We start from the raw sequence: 13988 nt of genomic DNA on the forward strand, positions 1-13988 counted from the left end.
ACCCGAAAAGTTCTCTTAAACGCTCGGAAGCCTACATAAACCCCTGAAACTCTCCTATAATGCCATAAGCCCCCTGAAACCCCTAAGAAACCAACCAAACCTTCCTGCCAAGAAAATTCCACAGACGCCCTGAAACACCTTGAAACCTCTTTGAAACCCTCTGAGATCCTCGAAAATTTCTCTTAACCCTAACGCCTGGACCCCCCTAATACCCCCGTGAAACTCTCTTAAAATCCCCTGCAGCCATTGGAAACCCCTGAAACCCACTAAATCCTTCCCAAACGAATTGAATCCCCCTGAAATATCATGTAACCTCATGAACCCGTAGAAAAACGCATTAAAAACTCTGAGACCCCTTGTAATGTCCTGAAAACCCACCTGAAACGTCATGAACTGCCCTTAATATCTTTCATTTCCTTAATTCGCCAATACCGTAACCTGTAACAAGTGTTTGTTAAAGTGCTGCATCCATTTTTTTTCGCGTCCTTCCGTCAAGTTGTTCACGTTTTTATGGTAGGGAGAAAAACTAGAGTTATTCAAAACTTAATTTCGCTTCACCGGTTCCATTCCAGAATACATCTCTCCAAGTCACAACACTTCACGGATGGCCTGACCCGATATGGCCGCTTTTCGAACCCTTTCATGAACCCTATTGAAAACTTCTAGACCCCTCCCTTTAAAATACCTTGAAATCTCCCTAAAGCCGCCCTAAAATCCTTTTAAACTCTCATGGAAGCCTCTGAAGCTATCTGAATGCCGTGATAACTCCTCTGAAATTTCCTTGAAACCTCCTGAACCCCATAATTTTTTTAACACCCTTGAAGCCTAATGGGTCATTATACATACCTCGCATCTACCCATTCGGCTTAACGTACTTTTACCTAACGTTGTTCGGCCTAATGACTCAGCACCCTTGAAAACCCTCTCTGAAGCCTCAGGACCACCAGAAGCATCACTTAAACCCCCTGAAGACCATTGACACCTCTAGACACGCCCTGCAACACCATAAAGCCCCTATGGAACTCCCCTAAAATACCCGAAAAGTTCTCTTAAACGCTCGGAAGCCTACATAAACCCCTGAAACTCTCCTATAATGCCATAAGCCCCCTGAAACCCCTAAGAAACCAACCAAACCTTCCTGCCAAGAAAATTCCACAGACGCCCTGAAACACCTTGAAACCTCTTTGAAACCCTCTGAGATCCTCGAAAATTTCTCTTAACCCTAACGCCTGGACCCCCCTAATACCCCCGTGAAACTCTCTTAAAATCCCCTGCAGCCATTGGAAACCCCTGAAACCCACTAAATCCTTCCCAAACGAATTGAATCCCCCTGAAATATCATGTAACCTCATGAACCCGTAGAAAAACGCATTAAAAACTCTGAGACCCCTTGTAATGTCCTGAAAACCCACCTGAAACGTCATGAACTGCCCTTAATATCTTTCATTTCCTTAATTCGCCAATACCGTAACCTGTAACAAGTGTTTGTTAAAGTGCTGCATCCATTTTTTTTTCGCGTCCTTCCGTCAAGTTGTTCACGTTTTTATGGTAGGGAGAAAAACTAGGGTTATTCAAAACTTAATTTCGCTTCACCGGTTCCATTCCAGAATACATCTCTCCAAGTCACAACACTTCACGGATGGCCTGACCCGATATGGCCGCTTTTCGCCCAGCATGGACCAGGGTTACCACACGCTGGTATCACCTTCGCCGTCTGGCCAGCAGCAGTCGTCGATACCGGCCACGTGGAATACAGCAGCTCCCAGTAGCAGTAGCACCTCCACGGTGAATGGTTCCAACGGTTGCAGCCAGATCGGCAACGTCGGCGTTATTGGAAACGGAGACCTACTTAATGGTGGCAGTCAGACCGCCATGTTCCGAGCGGGACCACTGTTCGATCGGCTGTCCGATGAACTGATGGTGAAAATCTTCGACTGGCTGGACAGCTGTGAGCTGTGCAATATCGCACGCGTGTGCAAGCGCTTCGAATCGGTCATATGGAGTCCGAACCTTTGGAAGATCATCAAAATCAAAGGTAGGACGAACTAAATTGAAACAAGCGCTTCAAGATGTTCCATATGAGTATTCTTTTTTATTCCAGGCGAAACCAACAGTGGTGATAGGGCGATTAAGACCATCCTCAGGAGGTTATGCGGTCAAACGAGGAATGGAGCTTGCCCTGGGGTGGAACGAGTGTTGCTAAGCGATGGGTGCAGGTTGACCGACAAAGGTTTGCAGTTGTTGTCGAGGCGTTGCCCGGAAATTACGCATTTGCAGGTGCAGAACAGCGTCAGTGTCTCGAACCAGGCGCTTTTCGATCTGGTCACCAAATGTACCAATCTGCAGCATCTGGACATCACAGGTAAGCATTTGAACTCATTCATGACATTAGTTACTGATCATAAAACATCCTGAACTGAATACCTACTATGTAATTATTGGGTATTACATAAAGCCGGCCGGCAGTAGTTGTGAGATAGAAGGATCGAGTTCAACCGCAGGTGACCAATATGGTCTGCGTAGCCAACTTGTAAACTCTAAAACCACCTTTTGGTTGCGACTGATCTAGACACTCCTCGAAGCCAAGATTGTCATTTGACCATTATTGAGGCCAACCTGGCAGACCTTCGTAAGGACTGTTCATTAAAGAAAGTGGACACCTGTTATTCAATAGAAAATATTTATTTTCGAACAAATTCATAAGTTTACTTTTTATATAAGACAATCAACACACATGTAACCGAATTCACGTGAGTTTGAACATTTACTTCGCATTTCTGAAGAACGCTCGGACTTTCCTCTTGATACCTCCCATTAGATTCTGCACAACTTTCTCCGTAACCTTTCGTTGTGCCGCAGACCAAATTTTCTTGAAGCAATCAACAGAGCATGCTTCTCTTCCATCTTTCTTGAGATGCCGCTTAATTATTGTCCAGTATCTTTTCACAGGACGCAGTTCAGGGAAGTTTGGTCGATTTTGCCATTTTTCGACAAAATCGACTTTTTCCGTCTTGTGCAGCTCTAGTGTAGTAGAAGCGTAATGAGCGGATGCTAGATCCGGCCAAAACAATGGAGGATCCGTATGTTTTCGATAGATAGATAGAAGTCGTTTTTGATGCATTCTTTTATGTTATTTTCACCGTTGATTGTTCCTGTTGTGAAATACGAAGAACTGTTTGAGACGCAAGAACAATTGGCTTGCAACACCAAATAGTTTTTGCCATATTTTTCGGTTCTGATGTACCCTACATCATCCAGCACATCTGTCCCCTGCTCAGCGTTGAAAAATTGCGGTCCCGGAAGTTTACTAGTACGCCCATTCTCGAAACGACATTTTTTTGGAACACCATTTGTTGAATTTATCTGCTAGTCGATAAGGTACACTCATTGCACAATTATGGGTCACGAAAGGAACAACCATTACATAATATGAATCGTTTTTCATACAAAAACAACACTTTCATTATTTTTATTTTATATTCTCTTCTTTGAAACCCCTTTTTATTGTTTTAAATAAAAATATGCTTGTAAAATTCACTTTAGGCGGTGAAAATTACTAAAATGTTGGTGAATAATGAAAACCACAATAATGGGTCAAAATTGGCAGTGTAACAATTATGGGTCAATTTGCTGCCTATTATGGGTCACTCAAGAGAAATCGGCTCAACAATAATGTTTTGTCTATTTTTTCAATGAATGATCACTTATTCTCGATATACAACTATAGTAGAATCCAAAACTGGTCTCAAATCTCTTAACGAAGCGTGTTTTCACGATTTGAAATCAATTTTTCAAAATTGGGACAAATTCTCCAACACAACCACCGATAAACGCCTAAAAGTATGCAATGCCTATGTACGCAGAACTGTCAATATTATGCTGCACAAAAAGTGACCCATAATTGTGTGATTTTCGGTGTTCCTTGGCACAATAATGAGTCACTTAAATTTTGCCTGAAATAAGCTTTAATTAGCTGCAGTCACATGAATTTCTACATTTAGAACGTAAATTATACCTTTGTTCTGGTGACGATACCATTTCGCACATGAAAATCACTAAATCTCGCTTTTACAGAGCTTACGAAAGCAGCGCACGCACTGTCCGTTATTCACAATCGAAGCGATACTTTGATAGCTAGTTTTGCACCGAATAAAAAAATATTGAAAATATGTATGCTTTGATGTATTAGCCCGTGTGCGATACGTATAGTGACACAAAACAAATCAACTTATGTACGAAAAATAATAATAGCTAACAAAAGCTTGCAATTAATAAGAATTTATCTATTAAAGTGAAAAGTGACTAATAATTGTGTGTGACCCATAATTGTGCAATGACTGTAATCCAACCCATCGCTCAAAATTTCTCACTTTATTCCGCACTGAAATAAATTTTGTTGTTGTTTCCACCGAATCCATGGTAAAATTAAGAACTGTACCAACAATTTTCAACCGAATGCAAAATTCTGTTAATTGTACTGAAACATTGTCAATATTACCATGCGTGAAGTACCATTGACTAAAAACATTCTTGATGTTACTATTTTGACATTGTATTTTTGACCATGTTTATCTAAGACGCGCAACATTCAAGTCTACATGGTCGAAATTACAATGCCCAAATAGTAGAACCAAGAATGTTTTTAGTCAACAGTAATACACGCATGGTAATATTGACAATGTTTCAGTACAATTAACAGAATTTTGCATTCGGTTGAAAATTGTTGGTACAGTTCTTAATTCTACCATGGATTCGGTGGAAACGACAACAAAATTTATTTCAGTGCGTGAATAATGTTTTTACACACTGAGCATCCCGAGCAGAGGGGAATATCAAATTAATAACTACGAAATCACAAAACCTGTTTTTATATCTTGTTTTGTTATTATTGAATTATCAAGGCATTACGTTTCCATAACATGTTTTGTTGGACAATCTTATTTTGTTATGACCAAGCAATTGGTATGCAGCCCTTAAATAACATTTCAATATTACATTCTGTTGTGGAACAAGTTTGGTTATTATTGTATTATTGAGAGTGCACAAATACTTTATGGTATTGCTATCTAAACTAAAACAAATTTTGAAACAAAACCTACGTCATTCTACAACGTTATTTACAGCATTTTAGGGAAAGCAACTGCATATTCACTCATCAATTTGTCTTCCTCTTCCATTTATCATTACATCCAAACTGAGACAAAGTGCATGCCCCATATCATTAGCTAGTATTCCGTGAGAAAAAGTTTGCATAATGTACCAGAAAAACTACCGTATGCGTGATAATGTTTGCACCATCGTACAAATAAGGTACCCATATCACCTGTACACACAATGTCTTGGTTTTTATTGCATGTACGTAAGCTCTAACTCATATCACAGTAGGTTGCGGGTAAAAAAAATCAGATTTCTTAAGTTTAAAATTTGCACCATGAAGGGGTAGCAGCGGTAGTCGGGACTTGTCCACGCGCAAATGTTAAAAAAGACATTTCAGGAGAACCGTAAAACAGTCTTAGACCGAAAAAAGCAAGGGCAACTATTCCCGAAGGTGTCCACTGGTCGTACAAGGTTAACATGGATTAAGAAAGCTATCGCTGCCACCAAAAATAAGATTTGGGTGAATTATATGCGCTCAATGAGAAAAATGGCAAAGAAACGCGAAATCAGCGACTTAACGGCATGGCATATCGAAAAGGAAAATTACGGTGGCCTTTATGATCCTTCGACCATAGAAAAAAACTTACATTATTACCAATGGCATCCAGGAGCTACGAGTAGCGCCATATAAGAAAGTCTTGAATTTGCCCGAACGCAACCTCCGTTTTTTTTCGATTTCCGAAAAACTATCGATCCGTACCAAATTCCAGAATCAATAGTTATTATAACTTTTGTTTGTGTGCCAATGTCTACACCATTATGCAATGTCAAAATAAAAAAATAAATTCAAAAATTGTTAATCTTGACTTTGACACTACCACGGATACTTTTCGACATTTGCGCGTGGACAAATCACGAGCTAGGTTGCCACTTAGTCATTATGCAAGTGTAAAACTAAGAAAATCAACACTTTTTATTCACAGCCTACTAGGATATGAGTAATAGCTTAAATGCCTGCAAATAAAACCAATACATTGTCTTCACAAGTCAAACTGGAATTTTATTTGACGATGGTGCAAACATTATCACGCATACGGTATTTAACGATTTTTTGTAAAGTGCGCAAAGTTAGGCCCTAGGTCCGCAAAGTATGGTACGCTTACGGTATCACATTTGATAAGAGGTGTTGTATATTACGTGACATGGAGGTGCTGTAATGTGTACAAAACAAAGTCCCTGCTGGGCGGCGCGAGGTTTTGCTAAATTTCTGAAATTGACTGAGTTGTAGCTGAAAAGTACCCAAAATACCAGCCACTGCCCAAGTGGCGCAGTAATATCGGCGTTGTTGTGGAGTTAGCGTATTGAAAAGATATGGTCTCTCGTGAAACATGCTTCGTAATTACACTGTTGAAAACGCTTTGACATCCACGTGCAGCACAACAGAACATGTGCTCGATGAACAAATTGAGATTTGAATTATGAACATGCTACGGTCAACCTTGGCTTGGTCAGCCAAAGCAAAATCAAGAAATTGACATTTATGCTTCGTAATGATTACTTTGAAGTCAATACTTTGGGCCTAGGCTGGGCAGATATGCTATTGGTGATTTGATGGTGCATGAAGAAGAAGAAGAACGATGGTGTTTTGAAAAATCCTATCCCTACCACACAGGAGAAGATTTTAAAATGCCTCTATAAAATATAAAACAAAATCTAATTAAAAACGGTTTGATGTACGGTGTAAGACTTTGGACGGACTACATATTGAACGTATAAATTTAAATTTAGCATTTTTTTCTTGGTAAGGTACTTAATTTGTACCAATCACCAATTGGGTTTTCAAATTAAGAATAATATATTGATTTTTTGATTTTATTCAAAAGAGCACCTTTTTTTAAGCCAGTATGATTTTTTTCAGATTTTAAAACTTTATTTTGATATCTAAATTCAATTACAAAAAGATTTTTTGAAATCACCTTTTGACAGCTGGGCAACTGCTTGACAGCTCCGCCCAGTACGAAATGCGACGAGGGGTGATTCGACAAATCGCTCCCATACAAACTTTAAATCGTTTTTGGAATAGGTTCCCGGGCACCAAAGTTCATGAAAATTTGGATGTCGGCTCAGTTTGGCATGTAGATTGTGAATATGGAATTATCTCAACACCACTAAAGAAGCCAATTGGCTTCTTTAGCGGTGTTGAGATAATTCCATATTCTGAATCTGCATGCCAAACTGAGCCGAAATCCAAATTTTCATGAATTTTGGTGCCCGGGAACCTATTTAAAAATCAATTTGAAGTTTGTATGGGAGCGATTTGTCGAATCACCCCTCGTCGCATTTTGTACTGGGTGGATCTGTCAAACAGTTACCCAGCTGTCAAAAGGTGATTTCAAAAAATCTCTTTGAAATTGATTTTAGGTACCAAAATAAAGTTCTAAAAATCTGTAAAAAATCACAGTGGCTCAGAAAAAGGTGCTCTTTCGTAGGAAATCAAAAAATCGATAAATTTTCCTTAATTTAAAAACCCAATTGCAGCTGGTCTATGGAAAATTCCACGTGTATGGCAATTCGGGTTTTTTCTTAACTCACGATGACCAGATCGGTTCAGTCGGATTTGTTTTTGATGGAAAAAATAAATCTGGATCACATGAGATCAATATTGTCAAAATCGGAGAAAATTTATCGCAGATATAACCATTACATAGTTTACCTTCTTTATTTTATTGTCTGCTGTTTCATATTATGATGTAAAAAATAAAGGCATTGCAACTTCTAGAAATTTCATCAGACTCTTCCGTATTTTTTATTTTATTCATTGCTATAATTTGAGTTTTGGGTAAATATAGCATCATAGCTATTGATATGTTTATCTTTGTGTTAATTTCCTTCTTTCAATATCCCAGTCCCGTTACGGTGCCAAATTCCTATCACTTTTCTACGATTCCCAATTCTTATAGGTTAAGTAAAATTTTACCTTCAAAAAGTGATACATCTGCAAATGAGTTTTTTTTATCTCAAAATTGAGTAAACTTAGTTGAATTTATATGTCATTTTAACAGTACTGCTATTCTAACCTCTAATTATAACGTCAAAAAGTACCGAACAGACTATGTATTACGAACTAATGAATGTTAGTGAGAGTGGAGATAGCAAATATGGTACCTACTAAATAATTCTAATCAATAAAAATGTCAACTATACAGACAATTCTGCTAAATTGATGATTGCATTTGTCTATTATAACTTTTTTCTTTCGATCTATTATTATTCGATCCTATATTGTTTGACATTATGTCATAAATATCTTTTTTCATTACTAAAAATAATCTAAAACAGAATAAAACTAAACAGCATCTGCAGAAGTAATCATATCAGCATATGATATACTTACCTTTTACCTTCGCTCACGTAGGTACGTGTATAATCGCCGTTCTCACAACGCGAACAAAACAAAAAATTAAAAAAAATCATCTCCGTCTGGAAAGAATCTTTGTCACCGCCAAAATGCACCCCATGACGAAGCTCAATCATAAATAGTCGACTACCAACTTTTTCGTCGTTCTCTTTGTTCCGAAACAGCCGACGACGGGCCATGCGAACTCCACCACTGTTATTAGTGTTACAGTGCACATGTCTGCGCACCGCGATAGCGCTGTTGGTAAGAGAGAGAGGTTCATTGTTTGATCTTGCATTTAAATCTCTGTCTATTTTTGTCCTGCGACTGGCAAACATGAAATGGGGGAATGGGGAAACTGGCAATACGTAGAACCAGTAAAGCTTCTATCGTCCCTCACTGCAAGTGCTGTGATAGCCTCATTGGTAAAGGCGACTGAAAATGTACGATAGCAGGATTGGAGGTTCAAATCTCGTCCATGTTTGTAAGTTTTATAATGAATTCGAAATTTTTTTATGTGACCTGTTATTTTCTAAAAATAGAATAACACACTTAAAATAATTACCCAAAAATGAGTAAAAAAAGTTAGTTTTTACCCTAATTTTGCTTTCGAAATGTTATCAATAACTCTTTAATATCAAAATTTGTTATTGAAATATTTCCCAAATTCACTGTTATTAAGTTGTTATTGCCACTAACAAAACATGTTATTAAATTGATTTTTCAGGAACAAATTTTTGTTATGTGACTTGTTATTTTGCCGCTTATGACAGCCAAGTTTATAACTCAATATGTTATGTTAATAACATGAAAATTACTAATTCCGTTATGCAGTTATTTTGCCAAAATAACGCATTTTGTTATGCTGTTGTTTTTCTCTTCTGCTCGGGATAAATTAACATTTTTTTGTTTAGTTTTAACTCTAAACTATTAGTAAACAGATGTCCACTTTCTTTAATGAACAGTCCTTATGCCCTTGCTTGGTCCCTTGTGCCGCGCATTTCGGAGCACTCTATATCCTACTCAAAACAGGATGCCGATAGACTTCATACCGGTGATGACACAAAGTATTTCCTGCGGCATGGTACGGTATGCACTTGCTACCCTTAGGTATATTGCCTATATGGTATGTGGGGGCAATATGGGTCAGGGGGCAAGATGGGTCAGTACCGTTTTCAATCGCACAATATATGTTTTGAATCTTTCAATAATTTTCCCAGATGAACGACGGGGATACACAAAAAAGTGGTATATTGTTTTGAAAATTCTATACGTTCCTCGCACAGAAAAAAAAAAAAATTTTTTTTTCGTTATACTCCTTATGCTATACATTCCATATAACTACGTGTATTGTGTAGACGGGGCAAGATGGGTCACCCTAATTTTTCGGTATGTTTGCATAGTTTTTGAAAATGTTTTATTTTTCATGGAAAGGCTATTCTGTGATCTACATTATCGAAGCGATGAGAGCACTGAAAATTTGAGAAAATATTTTTTTAATTTTCCTTAAAAAAATATAGGTTTTCAAAGTCCGTTTATGGCTACCCGAACAAAAATCTTCTAGTTCTGAGAATAGTCTACCGATATGTTTCAACACTTTCTTCATGTAATCTGTACGTCTATTAAGCTTAGATGTATAGAGAAAAACTAGAAGATATAGTATTTTTTGTTGGAGGAAAATCGAGTTTTCTTATAGCTGACCCATCTTGCCCCCGTTAAAATGAGGTGGGGCAAGATGGGTCATTTTTTGAAAATTGTTTGTCAAGAAGCAGGTTTCAAACTTTATTACCTTTTTATACTCATATATCATAGCTGACTAGTGTATCTGAGAGTCGTGGTAGAATACAGAGAAATGTGATTTATATTCAGAAAGTTATAGGGATCCATTTCTTAGGTGACCCATCCTGCCCCCACTTACCATACGTACTTTAAAGTAGCGGTAGCTGTTGGTACGTAGTGCCCAGGCTTCAAGCTGGACCTCCATTGGAGGGGCGGCACGAGGCTCACTGGCATACACCGCAGAGCTATTGGGCATCATTAGGGACAGAACCACTGTAGGGTGTCCGTCCATTTGGCCTATGCCGTTTGTCCGAACGACGTTTGGCCGAATGCCATTTGGTAGAATTATGATCAAAGGGATTCAGAGGATGTTTTTGACATTCTTACTACCAATATGATAATCATAAATATTTCCTTTTTTCAATCATAAACTATTATTTCTAGTTTTGGCATTCAGAGACTAGTTGACATTAAGTACCTACATAGTTCTTTTTTCGGCCAAATGGCATTCGGCCAAACGGCATTCGGTCAAATGGCGTTCGGCCAAATTGCCCGGAGCCCCACTGTAGCTGTGGAGATTGTCATCCCGGCGTGATCGACATCGCTACCAAGGATGAGCTTTATCGTCAACCAACATCACCAGCGTTTGACGGAGCGCTTCAAGGTGAAAGGTGAAACATTCACTTTAGCTTTGTGGTGAACCAACAGCCGCAATCGAATAGACATCAATCAACTCCATCTCTTCGATCGATCCTCTAGCGTAGTATCGTCAACAGAGCTGCTTTCAACCTTATCCGCTCGTCGTACATGACAGTCCATAACATCGGACCCTGGATGCCATCTTGCGGAACTCTGGAGGTTATGCTAAAGTACTTCTGTGTCGCATATCAGTACTCGATTTTGAAAATAAATCTTAAGAATCTTATACAGGTACTTGGGTTTTCCGAAACTTAGGACCGCTCTAGCAATAGCTGCCCAACTCAAGTAACACACATGTCATAAAAGAGTTATGGCAGCGCAAGTTTTGTTTATACAGAAGTTATTTTGACATTATTTCAGCATTGTGTTAGAATAACTTCAAATTAGGTTCTATACAACCAAAGCTTGCGCTGTCGTAACTCTAATATGACATGCGTGTTGCTTGGGAACTGGCATTATTGAACCCATTCCTTACGTCGAGGTCAGTACTGCACAGTAGCGAAACATATCCTGGAACGCTTTCTCGGTAGTTTTAGTAACCGATAAGAAAGCGACTACGGTCGACCTCCCCTTCCGGAAACCGAACAGGTTGCTCGAGAGACCATCTGCACTCTCGGTGGATCTCAATAATGTGCTGAGTATGATCAATTTGAGCACCGTGTCAAGCAAGCATATTGGTCCGGGAAGGCTCCTTCGTCCAGACATTTCTTCATAGCAAATTTGAACATCTCATGAGCCTCTGCAATGACTAATGATAAGTTCGGAATTCCATTCGTATTTGGACCTAAAGTATCTTACAATATCCGCTAATTCATCATCGGTGACTCTACCCTCCACGCCCGTCCTGTCCCCGGTAATCCCTACGAAATGTGGCCAAGTTCTCGGGTCGTGAAACGGGAAGAGCTCCTCGATTATTTCATCCACAACCTCTGGAGACTGTTCGGTGGGAGCCATTTTACCTCGTGTCTTAGTTTTCTCGACGCTGTAGGCGTCATCCCACGGGTTTGCATAGGCGCTTCGATTCAGGTTCTTATAACAGGCCATTTGACTTGCCCTTGCCCTTATCTCAGTTATGAGCGGAACTTTGGCAACCGCGAACACCACCCGTCGTTAATCCCGCTCCTTCAGTCCCTGCTTGCCACCTTGCTCGTATACAAGCGTGGCGCAGGTTCACAATGGCTTGAAGTCACCTGTACGGCGGTAATCTCCAATTCATAGGGTGGACTTTCCTATGCATGATGATTGATATCACATGTACGCGAGAGCACTGCTACAGTGCTACCAATTGATCGCCTCTTCCTCTGCTCACGGCCTACTGTTTTCCCAAGGAGCTCTTCCACCAAACATTTCCAAAGCTTTCCGGGACGCCTGGCCGGGATCCGACAGCATTACTGCCCTTTACTCTCGGGGTTGGAAGCTCCTTATGTGACGGCTGCCTCGTACGCTCCTGCTATAACAATTTATAGCTCTTCCACCGTTCTGGCAATAATGTCACAGTCATCATCCGCAAAGCAGGCAAATTGACCAGATCTCATCAATATCGTATAACAACTGTTGAACCCGGCTCTTCACAGTACTATACAATACCATATCAATAACACCATTTATACGTATTCCATCTTCAATTGCAGGCTGTGCTCAAATCACGTGCATCAACGTTAACCCCGGTCTGGAGCCACCTCGCCGACTACTGCTGCAGTATCTAGACCTTACCGACTGTGCGTCAATCTCCGATTCAGGGCTCAAAATCATTGCCCGAAACTGTCCGCTGCTGGTTTATCTTTACCTGCGCCGGTGTATCCAGATAACTGGTAAGCTAGTAATCCGTAGCACCAAGTCCCTTCCATACTTAACTGCTCACTTTTTCCTTCCAGATGCCGGTCTCAAATTCATCCCGAACTTCTGCATAGCCTTGCGGGAGCTTAGCGTTTCCGACTGCACCAACATCACCGACTTCGGGCTGTACGAACTGGCTAAACTAGGTGCTACCCTACGATATCTCTCCGTGGCCAAATGCGACCAAGTTTCCGATGCAGGACTGAAGGTTATAGCTCGACGGTGCTACAAAATGCGCTACCTCAATGCACGAGGTTGCGAGGCGGTTAGCGATGACTCGATCAACGTTCTGGCTCGGTCCTGCCCGCGGTTGAGAGCGTTGGACATTGGCAAGTGCGACGTCAGCGATGCCGGACTTCGGGCTTTGGCCGAAAGCTGTCCCAATCTGAAGAAACTTAGCTTGCGAAATTGTGATATGATCACCGATCGAGGGATCCAGTGCATTGCGTACTACTGCCGGGGCCTGCAGCAGCTGAACATCCAGGATTGCCAAATATCCATCGAAGGATACAGAGCAGTGAAGAAGTACTGCAAACGATGCGTCATTGAACACACAAATCCAGGATTTTGCTAGTGTCTAATAAAATGTACAGGCCTAATGTGCTCTCTTTTTAAGTGTTTTAAATATACAAAATGTGTAGCAAATTGTTTTAGGAAGTTTTAAATTTTGATTTTACAGTTCTGCCAAAAAATTGAACAGAAATTTGTTGATAACTCTATTTAATTAGGCGAATATTTTATATTATGTGTTAAAATAAATTCTAACTGTACACTAACGACGTAATATATATTTTAATCACTTTTCGAACATTTTGTAAAGATTTTATTTATAAAAAACTCTAGAACAAATAAAAATGTATTTATTTTACAGAATTTATTAAACTCTTCATTCATTTATTTATCACGCTCGACCTGGTCCACCTCACTGCCAACCTGATCAGTAGCGAACACCAGCATTGCAGTGTTTTTGTCGGCATTCTCGGAACAAGCCCTGCCCACCATATCTGTCTAACTTAAGCCACATGCACTGCCTATGATCGCATATCAGTCCCATATTTGCTGGGTTTCCTATTCATATGGGACAATTATGCGATCATAGGCAGTGCAGGTGTGGTGGATAAACTCAGATTATTGAGTAAAGCTACTCAAAAGGATAATTTGCAGCACAATAAGTGCAGCT

The 13988-nt window shown here is 39.9% G+C and overlaps 1 protein-coding gene across 1 annotated transcript in view; it reads left to right on the top strand.

The window, feature by feature from the left end:
* LOC109414133 (F-box/LRR-repeat protein 7) overlaps positions 1-13737 on the top strand; it is a 230466-nt gene extending 216729 nt beyond the window's left edge. The window contains exons 4-7 of the mRNA XM_062856070.1: positions 1608-2035; positions 2102-2362; positions 12604-12783; positions 12847-13737. Of these exons, the coding sequence (XP_062712054.1) occupies positions 1608-2035; positions 2102-2362; positions 12604-12783; positions 12847-13382 (1405 nt within the window). The 3' untranslated portion in view covers positions 13383-13737. The remainder of the gene's footprint in view (positions 1-1607; positions 2036-2101; positions 2363-12603; positions 12784-12846) is intronic.
* The last annotated feature ends 251 nt before the right edge of the window (positions 13738-13988 follow it).

Source organism: Aedes albopictus, chromosome 3 (assembly GCF_035046485.1).
Source record: "Aedes albopictus strain Foshan chromosome 3, AalbF5, whole genome shotgun sequence".
Taxonomy (NCBI): Eukaryota; Metazoa; Arthropoda; class Insecta; order Diptera; family Culicidae; genus Aedes; species Aedes albopictus.